General features: G+C 46.0%; 1 protein-coding gene across 1 annotated transcript; it reads left to right on the top strand.

Annotated features, from left to right (window-relative positions):
- The first annotated feature begins 969 nt into the window (after positions 1-969).
- On the top strand, positions 970-14,304 carry LOC110500748. The gene is made up of 3 exons (XM_036960425.1): positions 970-2,554; positions 11,088-11,205; positions 14,179-14,304. Exon 1 carries the CDS (start codon positions 989-991, stop codon positions 1,895-1,897), a length of 909 nt encoding a protein of 302 aa, XP_036816320.1. The 5' UTR covers positions 970-988; the 3' UTR covers positions 1,898-2,554; positions 11,088-11,205; positions 14,179-14,304.
- The last annotated feature ends 2,710 nt before the right edge of the window (positions 14,305-17,014 follow it).

Here is a 17,014-nt window from a genome sequence, read left to right as displayed (position 1 = left end):
TGTTTTAATGCCTCATTGCATCATATTAAAAACGATGTTTAATCAGGCATGTTCAGACACACACACACACACACACACACACACACACACACACACACAGGATAGGACAGCCAATGGAATGTCTCTCTCTCTCTCTCTCCTCCTCCTCTCGTTCTCTCTCTGTGCTACAACTTACCCCAGCATCAGTCGGAACAGGAGGTAAACCTTACAGACAAACCCCAGCATCAGTCGAAGTCGGAGGTAAACTTATTTCCTTCTCGTCCAGTGGTTTGGAGAAGGAGGAAGATTATCATCGTCGTCGTAGCTTCCTGAAAACCAAAAAAAAAAAGGGATTTAATAGAATTCAGCTTTTAAAAACTGACATGCATTTTTCAAAGGATTAGAAAAGGACTGGAATCACAGCAAATGGAAGTTGAGGGACCCTCTAACACAGGGGTAGGCAACTAGATTCAGCTGGGGGACGATTTTTGTTGGAGCGGATGGTTGGGGGGGTCAGAACATAATTATAATAATTTGTACATTACAAATTGACCACAACTAAACACAAATAGAGATTGTATTTGAAAATAACAATAATTTCCTACTTTGATTACATTGATTTTACTGTCTTTTTTAATCCCCCCCAAAAAACAAAAATCCTGAAAAAAATAAGAATACTTAAAAACATGTTATTTTATTTTTACTAAAGACTTGGGGGGGGGGGGGGGGGCAACAACAACAAAAAATCACTTGTGGGACGGTTTTGGCCTGTTGCCGACCCCTGCTCTAACAAAGCAGCAGCATCTCACCCACCATGACTACATGTACTTTTACCAGTATGAAACCAATCCAGTCTGCGTTCCCTAGAACGACCACAGAACTGCCTTCCATTTCTTCATCCTCTTCCTCATTGCCTCAACTGGGTGGCCAGAGCGGCTTCAGGAGAGTCTGCACCACAGATGAACCCACTGCCTGTCCAATCCCTGGACTGGCAGCAGGCGTGCTCGAAATGCGAGTGAAGGAAGGGAGCAAGATCCGAAACCTCTTGGGATTTGTAATGGCTCGTATGCAGAGGGAGGAACAGGAAGTGGATGGGAGTCAGATTCAGACGATGCTGAGTGTGAAAGAGGGAGTGACAGTGGACAGTATTCAGATGGGGAAGAGGCAAGGAGAGGGAGTCATGGACATTGGCCGGAGTCAGACCCGGACCGGGCTGAGAGTGAGACAGGTGGTTTTCACTGGATCAGGAAAAGGGATCACCAAAACCATAACATGTGTTGAGATCCTGAAACGGAAACTGGGAGGACTACACCAGTTATCCAAGCTCCACTACAAGACTGTGAGTGAGGTGTGGGAGAGTCAGGAGACTGACATGACACCCGTGTCCAGGATGACTGTTCATAAGACTGTTCCTGCTATCAGTATCCTGCTCTCCAAACACCCACTGGACCCAAGTGAGCCTGGGTATCAGCCCCCAGAAACCCAGCATGATCCTAGCTACCAACCCCCAGGGTACCAGCCTCCTAGGTATCAGCCCCCAGAAACCCAGCATGATCCTAGCTACCAACCCCCAGGGTACCAGCCTCCTAGGTATCAGCCCCCAGTGACGCTATGTGACAGTGTGAAAATTCCACCTCGACCACAGCTCGAGCTCCGCAAAACACAACTGTTGTCAATACCACTGACCCAGAAAAGCCAAAGCCCTTTTTGGTTCCAGAGTGCCGGTACCTCTAGGTCTCAGGAGGGCAGTAGAGATGCACAGAGCTGTACGCCACACCTGTGTGCCGCCTCTGAGAAAGAGAGGAAAACAGCAGGAGGAGAGATACTCTACAGTCCTTGTTCATACATATTGCCTGGTCCTGAAGCCAAGAGAACCTGTATGAAGAACCACCTGTTCCCCTCGACTCCCTCAACTTGAAAGAAACTTGAGTTCCATCTACTCTGTGCTCCTGTTAGACACAACAGAGAAACAGAGGAAAGTGAGGAGACAACTGGAAGAGATTGCTTTTGAGTAAAAGTTTAGGCTCTAGAATATATTATAAAAAGTGTAGTGGGTTAAGAACAACTAGTAAACCCCTACTTTTTCGAATTATACTTCAGTAGTTTAGGAAAAATGTCTCATAAAATTATGGTAAAATGCTAAATAAATGTAATTTATGTTATGGTAACGTGCAGCCCTCCCCCCCCGTAATTTTAGGACCTTGTGCATGCTCATGGTTAGGTCTTCAGCTGCTAGCTAACGTCCTTGAATTCGTCACTAGTTACCACAGCCACAAAGTCATAAACCTCGCCCATTTCTACAATTTCTCTTCTAAAAATCTGATTTGAAACCTAACCACACTGCTAGTCTTATGTCTTAGATTAAATTAATAAAAATAAAAAAAACATTTTTTTGTTTTTAATATTTTTTACGATATAGCCAATTTCTTTCTTATTGGCTGTCTTAACTAGTGACAACCACGTTGTTGCGCCAAGTCTCCTTTAGCTGGCTGAGCCCTCATCATGTTCAGAGCCGCCGTCCGTCTTTCAGTGTCCGGGGCCCGGAGTCTGACCTGGACACGGCTTGGGTGTACAGGTATTCTTGTGTTTTATTACTTTTATGTCCAAATGTCGTCGTTTAGGACACGGTTCACGTGGTGTTTCGGAAGGAAATCAGGGTCGGTATGAGTTATTGACTAGTTAGCACATTGCTATTGGCACCCAATCAGTGGCAGATGGATTGCGAAATTACAAACGTTTTGGGGGAGTACATAGTTCTAGACGTGGTTAAGAATAAGATATTTACTAAATGTTTGAAAGCGCGGTTAAATATTAAACTGGATTTTCCCCCCCCCCCCAATGTTCTTGCAATGACCGACTGCCTTGGGCTTGCTGCTAACTAGTTAACGTTAGTAGACTAGTTAATGCCATTGCATATATTTGGGTAACGTAGTAAGCCTGAAACGAGAACCTAGTCTTCCCACCACAGTGGGAAGTGGAAAAGCATCCAACAAGTGCTCAGCATATGTGGGAGCTCCTTCAAGACTGTTGAAAACACATTTCAGGTGAAGCGGGTTGAGAGAATGCCAAGAGTGTGCAAAGCTGTCATCGAAGCAAAGGGTGGCTAATTTGAAGAATCTCAATTATAAAATATATTTTGATATAACTTTTTTTGTTTTGTTTACTACATAATTCCCTATTTGTTATTTCATAGTTTTTATGTCTTCACTATTATTCTACAATGTAGAAAATAGTAAAAATATAGAAAAACCCTTGAATGAGTAGGTGTCCAAACTTTTGACTGGTACTGTATATCACTTGTTGGTCTATCCCTCTGCACTGGTACAGATCTACTACTCACACCACTCCTCTCAGGATCCCTCGCGCTTGACCCATCTTCCTCTACTTTCTTCACTGGCTCAGCATACGAAAACTTCTGCACTACTCTAACCCTGGAAACCTCAACCTGCCTCTCACGCACTGGACATTTCTGATCCCCAGCTCACTCACGCCTGTCTGCGTTGCACCAAACGACAAGAATCACAAACACCGGGAATCTTCCCCTTCAGTTCGTTAACTTTCACATTTTACTCAGTAATCACTGCTCTCAATGGCACCCTTTCCTTGAGAGCAAATAATTTTACCTCTTGTCCCCATTCATTTAATGCGGAACGCCTGCTGCCTCTGACCAGCAGAAACATAAACAATTATCACAAGACCACTTCTGATTACCTTCACCGATTCCACAGCACCCAACTCTGTTTTCACCCACCCTGAAACCACAAATGGATCAGCCAAAAGGTAAGGGTCCACTTTTTTTTTCCCCAAAAAACTTCACTCCTGCCGTCAGATCCATCTTTATCCTGACCCTCGGTTTAATCAAGTCAAATTTATTTATATAGCCCTTCGTACATCTCAAAGTGCTGTACAGAAACCCAGCCTAAAACCCCAAACAGCAAGCAATGCAGGTGTAGAAGCACGGGCTGTTCCGAGAACTTCACCACACCTGCCATGTCTGATACTTCACTTCCATTTCTCCTCCTGTCTTCGAACATTTTTTTTATTTTTTTTATTTTACCTTTATTTAACCAGGTAGGCTAGTTGAGAACACCTTTATTTAACCAGGTAGGCCAGTTGAGAACACGTTTAAGAACTTTACTTAACCAGGTAGGCTAGTTGAGAACACCTTTATTTAACCAGGTAGGCTAGTTGAGAACACCTTTATTTAACCAGGTAGGCTAGTTGAGAACACCTTTATTTAACCAGGTAGGCTAGTTGAGAACACCTTTATTTAACCAGGTAGGCCAGTTGAGAACACCTTTATTTAACCAGGTAGGCCAGTTGAGAACACCTTTATTTAACCAGGTAGGCCAGTTGAGAACACCTTTATTTAACCAGGTAGGCTAGTTGAGAACACCTTTATTTAACCAGGTAGGCTAGTTGAGAACACCTTTATTTAACCAGGTAGGCCAGTTGAGAACACGTTTAAGAACTTTACTTAACCAGGTAGGCTAGTTGAGAACACCTTTATTTAACCAGGTAGGCCAGTTCAGAACACCTTTATTTAACCAGGTAGGCTAGTTGAGAACAAGTTCTCATTTGCAACTGCGACTTGGCCAAGAAAGGCATAGCAGTGTGAGCAGACAACACAGAGTTACACATGGAGTAAACAATTAACAAGTCAATAACACAGTAGAAAAAAGGGGAGTCTATGTACATTGTGTGCAAAAGGCATGAGGAGGTAGGCGAATAATTACAATTTTGCAGATTAAAACTGGAGTGATAAATGATCAGATGGTCATGTACAGGTAGAGATATTGGTGTGCAAAAGAGCAGAAAAATAAATAAATAAAAACAGTATGGGGATGAGGTAGGTGAAAATGGGTGGGCTATTTACCGATAGACTATGTACAGCTGCAGCGATCGGTTAGCTGCTCAGATAGCAGATGTTTGAAGTTGGTGAGGGAGATAAAAGTCTCCAACTTCAGCGATTTTTGCAATTCGTTCCAGTCACAGGCAGCAGAGAACTGGAACGAAAGGCGGCCAAATGAGGTGTTGGCTTTAGGGATGATCAGTGAGATACACCTGCTGGAGCGCGTGCTACGGATGGGTGTTGCCATCGTAACCAGTGAACTGAGATAAGGCGGAGCTTTACCTAGCATGGACTTGTAGATGACCTGGAGCCAGTGGGTCTGGCGACGAATATGTAGCGAGGGCCAGCCGACTAGAGCATACAAGTCGCAGTTGTGGGTGGTATAAGGTGCTTTAGTGACAAAACGGATGGCACTGTGATAAACTGCATCCAGTTTGCTGAGTAGAGTGTTGGAAGCAATTTTGTAGATGACATCCCCAAAGTCGAGGATCGGTAGGATAGTCAGTTTTACTAGGGTAAGTTTGGCGGCGTGAGTGAAGGAGGCTTTGTTGCGGAATAGAAAGCCAACTCTTGATTTGATTTTCGATTGGAGATGTTTGATATGGGTCTGGAAGGAGAGTTTAGAGTCTAGCCAGACACCTAGGTACTTATAGATGCGTACAGCTCACGCTGCTCACACTTTGTACCATTTGTTGTTCTTGCCCTGTCAAGGGACGCCATTTACTATCTCCGTATAATCAGCACAAACCCCTGGGGATGTAGCGCTCAACAGTGCATCCCAGTACATCTCCTGGCTTCGAACAAGCCAAGTCCTAATAATAAATCTATGTAATATAGCCTACATCTTCACAATAAATCCATAATTGCACTCAGGAGAGGGTAACACTTGAAAGCAGCTTGTAGGTCTGGTAAGGGAGGTCTTTATTAGTTTCTATGTGTACCGGTAAACCACCAGAATTGTGTGATAACTTTTTCACAGATTTTTGTGGAATTTTCTCTACTGGTCTTTTTTGGGGTACGTCAGATCATGACAAATGTCTGTAGTGACCTTTGAACCCTCTGTGTGGCCTTATCACGTGTAAAATATATAAAATAATCCAAAATAAGATGACTATGAGAAATGTTCAAATAGACTGACATAGCTGTAAAACATTCTCAGGGATGCAAACTCGTCGATCCGTGAATATAAAAAGTGTACAGATGTAGTGTATAACCATTGAGCTATAAAAGAAAACATCTTGTCCCTGTGTGATGTGATCATCACCACCTTCTCTTATGAAACTAAATGAATGCATCCTACATATAGAACACCATCGTTCAGAGTGCTTCATCCAATACCGTGTTCGACAGCTGTGAGCAGCCAGCTGCATCCCCTAACCAGACACAAGTCTACTCCGCTGCTTCTCTCCGTTTTTTTGAGGTTCTTTCCCGCTCAACTCCATCCGTTTTTAAAATGCCATTTTGCCGTTATGGTGAGCTGGGATGTGGAGGCAGTGATGGGGTTTCTGTTGTTACGTTGGTTTAATTATTGGAGCAAAGTGGATCCGTATTTTAAAAAAAAATACATATCCTGTAAGAACAAGCCGGCCAATCTGACTAGGCTTCGCTGTCAAGCAGCCTTCCGGTGCCACTGCCAATCTGACTAGGCTTCGCTGTCAAGCAGCCTTCCGGTGCCACTGCCAATCTGACTAGGCTTCGCTGTCAAGCAGCCTTCCGGTGCCACTGCCAATCTGACTAGGCTTCGCTGTCAAGCAGCCTTCCGGTGCCACTGCCAATCTGACTAGGCTTCGCTGTCAAGCAGCCTTCCGGTGCCACTGCCAATCTGACTAGGCTTCGCTGTCAAGCAGCCTTCCGGTGCCACTGCCAATCTGACTAGGCTTCGCTGTCAAGCAGCCTTCCGGTGCCACTGCCAATCTGACTAGGCTTCGATGTCAAGCAGCCTTCCGGTGCCACTGCCAATCTGACTAGGCTTCGCTGTCAAGCAGCCTTCCGGTGCCACTGCCAATCTGACTAGGCTTCGATGTCAAGCAGCCTTCCGGTGCCACTGCCAATCTGACTAGGCTTCGATGTCAAGCAGCCTTCCGGTGCCACTGCCAATCTGACTAGGCTTCGCTGTCAAGCAGCCTTCCGGTGCCACTGCCAATCTGACTAGGCTTCGATGTCAAGCAGCCTTCCGGTGCCACTGCCAATCTGACTAGGCTTCGCTGTCAAGCAGCCTTCCGGTGCCACTGCCAATCTGACTAGGCTTCGCTGTCAAGCAGCCTTCCGGTGCCACTGCCAATCTGACTAGGCTTCGCTGTCAAGCAGCCTTCCGGTGCCACTGCCAATCTGACTAGGCTTCGCTGTCAAGCAGCCTTCCGGTGCCACTGCCAATCTGACTAGGCTTCGCTGTCAAGCAGCCTTCCGGTGCCACTGCCAATCTGACTAGGCTTCGCTGTCAAGCAGCCTTCCGGTGCCACTGCCAATCTGACTAGGCTTCGCTGTCAAGCAGCCTTCCGGTGCCACTGCCAATCTGACTAGGCTTCGATGTCAAGCAGCCTTCCGGTGCCACTGCCAATCTGACTAGGCTTCGCTGTCAAGCAGCCTTCCGGTGCCACTGCCAATCTGACTAGGCTTCGCTGTCAAGCAGCCTTCCGGTGCCACTGCCAATCTGACTAGGCTTCGCTGTCAAGCAGCCTTCCGGTGCCACTGCCAATCTGACTAGGCTTCGCTGTCAAGCAGCCTTCCGGTGCCACTGCCAATCTGACTAGGCTTCGATGTCAAGCAGCCTTCCGGTGCCACTGCCAATCTGACTAGGCTTCGCTGTCAAGCAGCCTTCCGGTGCCACTGCCAATCTGACTAGGCTTCGATGTCAAGCAGCCTTCCGGTGCCACTGCCAATCTGACTAGGCTTCGATGTCAAGCAGCCTTCCGGTGCCACTGCCAATCTGACTAGGCTTCGCTGTCAAGCAGCCTTCCGGTGCCACTGCCAATCTGACTAGGCTTCGATGTCAAGCAGCCTTCCGGTGCCACTGCCAATCTGACTAGGCTTCGCTGTCAAGCAGCCTTCCGGTGCCACTGCCAATCTGACTAGGCTTCGCTGTCAAGCAGCCTTCCGGTGCCACTGCCAATCTGACTAGGCTTCGCTGTCAAGCAGCCTTCCGGTGCCACTGCCAATCTGACTAGGCTTCGATGTCAAGCAGCCTTCCGGTGCCACTGCCAATCTGACTAGGCTTCGCTGTCAAGCAGCCTTCCGGTGCCACTGCCAATCTGACTAGGCTTCGCTGTCAAGCAGCCTTCCGGTGCCACTGCCAATCTGACTAGGCTTCGCTGTCAAGCAGCCTTCCGGTGCCACTGCCAATCTGACTAGGCTTCGCTGTCAAGCAGCCTTCCGGTGCCACTGCCAATCTGACTAGGCTTCGCTGTCAAGCAGCCTTCCGGTGCCACTGCCAATCTGACTAGGCTTCGCTGTCAAGCAGCCTTCCGGTGCCACTGCCAATCTGACTAGGCTTCGCTGTCAAGCAGCCTTCCGGTGCCACTGCCAATCTGACTAGGCTTCGCTGTCAAGCAGCCTTCCGGTGCCACTGCCAATCTGACTAGGCTTCGCTGTCAAGCAGCCTTCCGGTGCCACTGCCAATCTGACTAGGCTTCGCTGTCAAGCAGCCTTCCGGTGCCACTGCCAATCTGACTAGGCTTCGCTGTCAAGCAGCCTTCCGGTGCCACTGCCAATCTGACTAGGCTTCGCTGTCAAGCAGCCTTCCGGTGCCACTGCCAATCTGACTAGGCTTCGCTGTCAAGCAGCCTTCCGGTGCCACTGCCAATCTGACTAGGCTTCGCTGTCAAGCAGCCTTCCGGTGCCACTGCCAATCTGACTAGGCTTCGCTGTCAAGCAGCCTTCCGGTGCCACTGCCAATCTGACTAGGCTTCGATGTCAAGCAGCCTTCCGGTGCCACTGCCAATCTGACTAGGCTTCGATGTCAAGCAGCCTTCCGGTGCCACTGCCAATCTGACTAGGCTTCGATGTCAAGCAGCCTTCCGGTGCCACTGCCAATCTGACTAGGCTTCGCTGTCAAGCAGCCTTCCGGTGCCACTGCCAATCTGACTAGGCTTCGATGTCAAGCAGCCTTCCGGTGCCACTGCCAATCTGACTAGGCTTCGATGTCAAGCAGCCTTCCGGTGCCACTGCCAATCTGACTAGGCTTCGATGTCAAGCAGCCTTCCGGTGCCACTGCCAATCTGACTAGGCTTCGCTGTCAAGCAGCCTTCCGGTGCCACTGCCAATCTGACTAGGCTTCGCTGTCAAGCAGCCTTCCGGTGCCACTGCCAATCTGACTAGGCTTCGCTGTCAAGCAGCCTTCCGGTGCCACTGCCAATCTGACTAGGCTTCGCTGTCAAGCAGCCTTCCGGTGCCACTGCCAATCTGACTAGGCTTCGCTGTCAAGCAGCCTTCCGGTGCCACTGCCAATCTGACTAGGCTTCGATGTCAAGCAGCCTTCCGGTGCCACTGCCAATCTGACTAGGCTTCGATGTCAAGCAGCCTTCCGGTGCCACTGCCAATCTGACTAGGCTTCGATGTCAAGCAGCCTTCCGGTGCCACTGCCAATCTGACTAGGCTTCGCTGTCAAGCAGCCTTCCGGTGCCACTGCCAATCTGACTAGGCTTCGCTGTCAAGCAGCCTTCCGGTGCCACTGCCAATCTGACTAGGCTTCGCTGTCAAGCAGCCTTCCGGTGCCACTGCCAATCTGACTAGGCTTCGCTGTCAAGCAGCCTTCCGGTGCCACTGCCAATCTGACTAGGCTTCGCTGTCAAGCAGCCTTCCGGTGCCACTGCCAATCTGACTAGGCTTCGCTGTCAAGCAGCCTTCCGGTGCCACTGCCAATCTGACTAGGCTTCGCTGTCAAGCAGCCTTCCGGTGCCACTGCCAATCTGACTAGGCTTCGCTGTCAAGCAGCCTTCCGGTGCCACTGCCAATCTGACTAGGCTTCGCTGTCAAGCAGCCTTCCGGTGCCACTGCCAATCTGACTAGGCTTCGCTGTCAAGCAGCCTTCCGGTGCCACTGCCAATCTGACTAGGCTTCGCTGTCAAGCAGCCTTCCGGTGCCACTGCCAATCTGACTAGGCTTCGATGTCAAGCAGCCTTCCGGTGCCACTGCCAATCTGACTAGGCTTCGCTGTCAAGCAGCCTTCCGGTGCCACTGCCAATCTGACTAGTCTTCGCTGTCAAGCAGCCTTCCGGTCGGTGCCACTGCCAATCTGACTAGGCTTCGCTGTTAAGCAGCCTTCCGGTCGGGGCCACTGCCAATCTGACTAGTCTTCGCTGTCAAGCAGCCTTCCGGTCGGTGCCACTGCCAATCTGACTAGTCTTCGCTGTCAAGCAGCCTTCCGGTCGGTGCCACTGCCAATCTGACTAGTCTTCGCTGTCAAGCAGCCTTCCGGTCGGTGCCACTGCCAATCTGACTAGTCTTTGCTGTCAAGCAGCCTTCCGGTCGGTGCCAATCTGACTAGGCTTCGCTGTCAAGCAGCCTTCCGGTCGGTGCCAATCTGACTAGGCTTCGCTGTCAAGCAGCCTTCCGGTCGGTGCCACTGCCATAGACGGTCAAAACGACCTTCTCCCCTTTCTACCACGAATTGGTGGACATTTTGTTTTGGTATGTTTTTGGTTTGATAACAAATGATCTTGTTTAGTAATGTTACCTGGCTGGTTAACTAACAATAATTTTGTCTATGCAAAAATGTGGATAGCACAGAAAAAGGGATAGATAGCCTACTCAAAGAGGTACTTACTTCAATGGTAGGATTAATATGCCTTAATCAATCTAAATCAGATTCAAAGTTTAAAAAATATATATATTTTTAGAGCGATATTTCCTCCTACTTCCACAATGAAAATACAGATCATTATGCATTTAAATTCCGTACTTCATTCCTCCTGCCAATCACAGGTAGGCCTTTGGTTATGAGCAAATCGGCTATTTTCTGCAGTAGCCTTTCCTATTATACTGTAAGACGTTTAATTCAATGTGTTGTATTGAGTAGAGGTGTGAATCTCCAAAAGTCAATGGTTGGGAGAATTGCAGAGTTAATTTAAAATCATGCCATTGATGATTGTTTTTTTTTCCATATGAATACATTGTTTTAAGTTATTGAAGTATAAATTACCATAGATTGCCATAGATTACCTGTAAATTACCAGTAGTTTTCCAACACCAGCTATTTCTTATATCTTTAGCCGTCACCCCATTGGTCAAAGCAATCTGTGTTTATTTATTGTCTCCCCAGGATAAATCTGGCCCCCACAAAGACATCTACCCATACCTAATTCAGGAGCTGCGGCCAACACTAGATGAGCTTGGTATCTCCACACCTGAAGAGCTTGGCATGGACAAATTATAAATGGGTAGGTATGGAATGGACATGCACTGACTGGCAACCGAATTCCAGATTAACCCCGAGGTAGAGGTCTTCTCGGGTCTAAAAAGTTAGACGAGGACATCCAGACCTCGACCCGATTTTTGACCAGAGTGACAAAAAATAGTTTCAGTTGCTCATCTGGTTAACAAATAGGTCTTCGTATTTTGGCTAGGCCTTCTACAAGTCAATAAATGCACCGTATTAGCATAAAATAAATATGCTATGCAGAGCTGAGTCTACTCTGCTCTATCAACTGTAGTTACATAGACCTGATGACAATCGAACAAGGCCTGGATCTGAGAGGAAAGGGTAGAATTGTGGACCCGTGAAGACCTTTAACCCCCCCAGCACCTACAGACCTACACCTTAGGCAGTCTGTAGACCTGAGATGATTGGATAGGTAGGTGTAAGCAATGTGGTGCTAAGCTCCATCTTCAATTGTCCTGGAGGAAATGCCCAGTGGGTTAGTGCTATTGTTATAGGTGAGGGAGCACACATCCCCCCCCCCATTTTTTTTAACCAACGCCATCATTTCCTCAAAGCCTATCAATATTGAAATGCATCCTCCAACGTCTGCCTTTGCCCACACACATTGTCTCAATAACATTTTGTTTTTTTAAATACCCTCAAACACTAAGTTCGGCATAGGCTACCTAATTTCAAAATAGGCCATAAAATCAATGCCAGTTTTGAATGTTGGGACATTTTTTTACCGGTGAAACGTCCAAACTACATCTCTATGCCAATCAGTTTCGTGAGCGAATTCGACCACACGGTGTTAACAAACTATTAGCCCTTTTGTATTTTGTTTCAATCAAAGCATATATCCTCCCTAGTGGCTCTAGTGAGTTTTGGCGCCTAAGAAGAAGAATGCCGCCTCAGCTAAACCATCCTAAAATAAAATCTCATTAGAAATGAATGTTTGTTGTCTGACAGTAACGTTATACTATACTATGCTATCATATTCGGTTCTGTAAAATACCAATTTTAATAAATATGTGATCTTGTAAGACATTGATTGAGCTTTTGATCTAACTTTACTAAACAATCCCCATTGTGAGAAGTGACGACCTTCCATTTGTAATAATAATAGTAAGCCAGGATCACGCTATGAAGTTAAAGAAGTTGAACCAACTTGTTGTGCTGAAGGACAGCGCCAGGATCACGCTATGAAGTTAAAGAAGTTGAACCAACTTGTTGTGCTGAAGGACAGCTGAACCATTTAGACAGTTCAGGAACAAACAATCATTTTGCAGTAGGCCTATAGCCTAATTGGCCTATGACTACGTGGTATAGCTATTTGTAGGCCTATAGCCTCATTTTTAAATGAAAATACATACAGTGGGGCCTCCCGGGTGGCGCAGTGGTTAAGGGCGCTGTACTGCAGCGCCAGCTGTGCCATCAGAGACTCCTGCAGCGCCCAGGCTCTGTCGTAACCGGCCGTGACCGGGAGGTCCGTGGGGCGACGCACAATTGGCCTAGCGTCGTCCGGGTTAGGGAGGGATGGTAGGGATGTCCTTGTCTCATCGCGCACCAGCGACTCCTGTGGCGGGCCGGGCGCAGTGCGCGCTAACCAAGGTTGCCAGGTGCACGGTGTTTCCTCCGACACATTGGTGCGGCTGGCTTCCGGGTTGGATGCGCGCTGTGTTAAGAAGCAGTGTGGGTTGTGAGGACGCATGACTTTCAACCTTCGTCTCTCCCGAGCCCGTACGGGAGTTGTAGCGATTGTTGTAGTAACTACTACAACAATTGGATACCACGAAATTGGGGAGAAAAAGGGGTAAAAAAAATGTTTTACCCCTTTTTCTCCCCAATTTCGTGGTATCCAATTGACCTTGTGGCGGGTGAACAGTGTTCTCTCCGAGACATTGGTGCGGCTGGCTTCCGGGTTAAGCAGGCGGGTGTAAAGAAGTGCGGTTTGGCGTGGCATGTTTCGGGGGACGCATGACTCGACCTTCACCTCCCGAGCCCGTTGGGGAGTTGTAGCGATGAGATAAAAAAAACGGAATATATATATATATATATACACACACACCTTATTTACATAAGTATTCGGACTCTTTGCTATGAGACTCGACATTGAGCTCAGGTGCATCCTGTTTCCATTGGTCATCCTTGAGATGTTTCTACAACTTGATTGGAGTCCACCTGTGGTAAAATCAATTGATTGGACATGATTTGGAAAAACACACGCCTGTCTATATAAGGTCCCACAGTTGACAGTGCATGTCAGAGCAAAAACCAAGCCATGAGGTCAAAGGAATTATGCGTAGAGCTCCGAGACAGGATTGTGTCGAGGCACAGATCTGGGAAAGGGTACCAAAACATTTCTGCAGCGTTGAAGGTCCCAAAGAACACAGTGGCCTCCATCATTCTTAAATGGAAGAAGTTTGGAACCACCAAGACCACCAATTTCATCAATTTTACAATAAGGCTGTAACGTAACAAAATGTGGAAAAGGTGAGTGTCTGAATGCTTTCGGAAGGCACCTTATTATCATTGGACAATGCGAATAGTCTGGGTAGCCATTTGATTAGACGTTCTTATGGCTTAGGGGGGTAGAAGTTGTTTAGAAGCCTCTTGGACCTAGACATGGCGCTCCGGTACCAACTACCAATTGGATATCATGAAATTGTGTAGAAAAAGGGTGAAAGTAAAAAAATAAACTGTTAACCACCGACAAAGGGGCGTAGACTATGGGTCCGAACTTGTGTCTCCGAACAGCCGGAAAAACCCTTACCAAAAATGTCACACGATGTCGTCATAGTATATGCAGGAACACTACCAACTTGTTTAGGCTAGGGAGCATGCATATGCCTTTAGACCTATCCAATCCTTTCAGATCTAAAGAAGGGGCAAGGGATCGACTTGAGATTCAGGGTTAGTCTTTTGAAATAAAACTAGGCCTTTTATCTAACTGAAATTCTTCTGTCTGTTTCTCGCTCCCTGGTTTTCTCAGGACTGCTGTTGATGTCTCTGGGAACCTTGTACTTAGTCTTTGCCTCCTTGTATAAATATGTGTGTGATATTTAATTTGGGCCTTTTGTTTGTAAAATATTGATGAACCTAATAAAGAAATATATATCGAATGTGTCACCGGCTGCGTTTTCACTAATTGATATTTTTAACAATCAGATCTGATGTGAATGTAATTGGTCAAAAGTCAAATTTATTGGAAAAAATATCAGTATTTATCAGCCATACGTGTTTCTTAGTGTCATTTATACGATATGATACAATAACTTTGTCAATTTTTAAATGAAAAATAATGTTGTCTGGTCAGAGACGGAAGAAGAAGCGATACATCCCACTCGCTGTTTCTTTCTTTTTCCCTGGTTCAATGAAAGTCAATAAACGAAGTCGACCAGACCCACCTGGTATTGCATTGGTGCTAGTGCATTTTCTTGCCACCAGGGAGCAGAATAGTCAGGAATTTGATAAGTATTGTACGGATTTGTATATGCGCGTATTGCGCTGAAGCGCATTGATGGGGAGACGACATCAACAAGGGCAAAGAAGATACGTCTTTGTGGATATGTAGTTTTTTTTCTCACAATTATTAAAAGCATTATTGCATAAACATGGTATGTTTATAGTTAATACATGTGGAATACAAAAAGAAATCGATAACTTTACGAAATACATTATATCAATATTGCTGATGGTGTTGGTTAGTAAGTTAAAAAGCTCTGCTATGAAAAACAGCCCACATAGCAAGCTACAGTAGACATAATTGATTCTAGAAACACTGTTCATAGTGTATAGCATGCTATTTCACCTTGCTGTCAGACAAGCGCTGTGGTAAGAATTGACCAATACGAATGTTGCAAAAACCTTAAAACGGTGAAAGAGGCACAGCTTTTCAAGTAGGCTGGGCTTTGTCTTATTACAAGGAAGGGTATAGCTATCAAGCCTATGATGCCCCCCCATGCGCAGGCAGCGGTCATTTACCAACTACACTGCTCTTCCAATCGTATCATAGGTTACAACATATACAGGCGTTATATTCATTTCTACCGAAGGTTTATCATAGTAAACTAAATGCTCACGTACAATTGGATTGCGTCGGAGAGAAAACGAGTGTGGGGAAAAAGCACGGTAACTTTGGAAAGGACTGGAGGGAAGGATGAACAACTCAAAAGCGCAAATGGTGAGTTTTGATCGAGGCTGGCTGACTTTAATTTGGCACCGTGCCCGGTGTTAGTTATATACTGTACTAAACTATTGGGCAGCAACGGACGTGGAAGTGATCTGTTGTTGTTTTAACACTTTTAAACTATATTTTATAAACTATGACGGGACAACACTGTAACCTATTCGGTGAATTGCTTACCTCGGAAGTATTTTATTTTAACCTTGTTGAGGGACACAACTTTGGAACATTTTTAAACGACTGTGTTGTACACGTCATGCGTTTGTTTTTACCATCTGCCTCCGGGCAGAAGAGACGAAAATGTATCACATTTAGAAATAGTTTCAGATTAATACATTGTAGTCGATAGTATCTCGTAAAATAAACATTCCATAACGTTTCCTATCCCACCTTGTAACAGTAAAGTAATCATATGTATATCAGTCTGTTGGCATTGTTTTACTGTAATTGGACCAGGCTTGAGATGTCTTCTCAATACCTTTGAGCCACTTCACTTGCCAGTGAATCCCCCCCTAAAAAATAAATTAAGGACTACCAATGGTAATTAAAATAATGGCCTATTTTATGTGCAGCATTTGGTTTAATAAATCATATTTAAAAAATATTTTCCATATTGACGATATTTTAGGTCAAATACATAGTGCTAGGTAAAGACCCTGCTTTTCAAGACAAATGCACCCTCTTGGACGCGTTTAAAGTCAATTTAACATGCAGAAAAATTAAACAAAAGCCAATTATAGGAATGTTGTTGACTCTTTCACTGACGCCATTTTCTTTCAGGTTAACTATGTTCACAGCTGAGCTAGCATTGTGTAGGATACATTCGGCTTCAGGGCTGTCCTTTAATCAAGAGGCAACGCGTAGTGCCTGGATACAGCCCTCAGCCGAGGTACTGTATATTGGCCATATATCACAAACCCACTAGGTGCATTTTATTGCTATTATAAACGGGTTACCAACGTAATTAGAGCAGTAAAAGTACATGTTTTGTCATACCAGTGGTATGTGGTCAAATATACAAAGACCTTCAGCCAATCAGCATTCAGTGGTCAAACCACCCAGTTTATAAATATCATGCAGTCCCGTTACACCCATGCACTGACTACATACTGTATAAGTAAGATATTCTATCTTTGGACAAAAATCTGAATATATCTGTGTTCGTTGTTTTTCTCTAAGCCAGGGGTATTTAACTCTTACCCTACGAGGTCCGGGGTCTGCTGGCGTTCTGTTCTACCTGATAATTGCACCCACCTGGTGTCCCAGGGCTAAACCAGTCCCTGATTAGAGGGGAACAAGGAAAACATGTAGTGGAACTGTCTTCACGGTCCAGAGTTGAGATTGAAGGCTCTCTAGGTTATAAATTACTCAAAATAACAAATAAAAATCTCCGGGTGGAAAATGTATGTTTTTGTACAATATTTTAACATTATACATTTCTCTGTGGTAAAAATAAGATCATATCCTTGTACAATGTATTTACTCTGTACATTCCGTTCCTCTCCCTACAGCCCAACTTATCCCAGGAGGCTGGGGGTGGTCTGGGTAGCCCTGCCGGTGTCAGACTAGAGGCTGTGATGGAGCAGCTCCAGAGACAACAGGAGGCCAAGCTGGAGATGGACCGGCAGGAGAAACACCTCCG

Source organism: Oncorhynchus mykiss, chromosome 2, assembly GCF_013265735.2.
Source record: "Oncorhynchus mykiss isolate Arlee chromosome 2, USDA_OmykA_1.1, whole genome shotgun sequence".
In the NCBI taxonomy this organism is placed as follows: Eukaryota; Metazoa; Chordata; class Actinopteri; order Salmoniformes; family Salmonidae; genus Oncorhynchus; species Oncorhynchus mykiss.
Note: the sequence above shows the minus strand (reverse complement) of the source record. Positions and strands in the feature narration are given on the sequence as shown.

What these genes read in the sequence shown, in the direction of transcription:
- LOC110500748 (XM_036960425.1), top strand. Translation starts at nt 989, where the DNA reads ATGCGAGTGAAGGAAGGGAGCAAGATCCGAAACCTCTTGGGATTTGTA.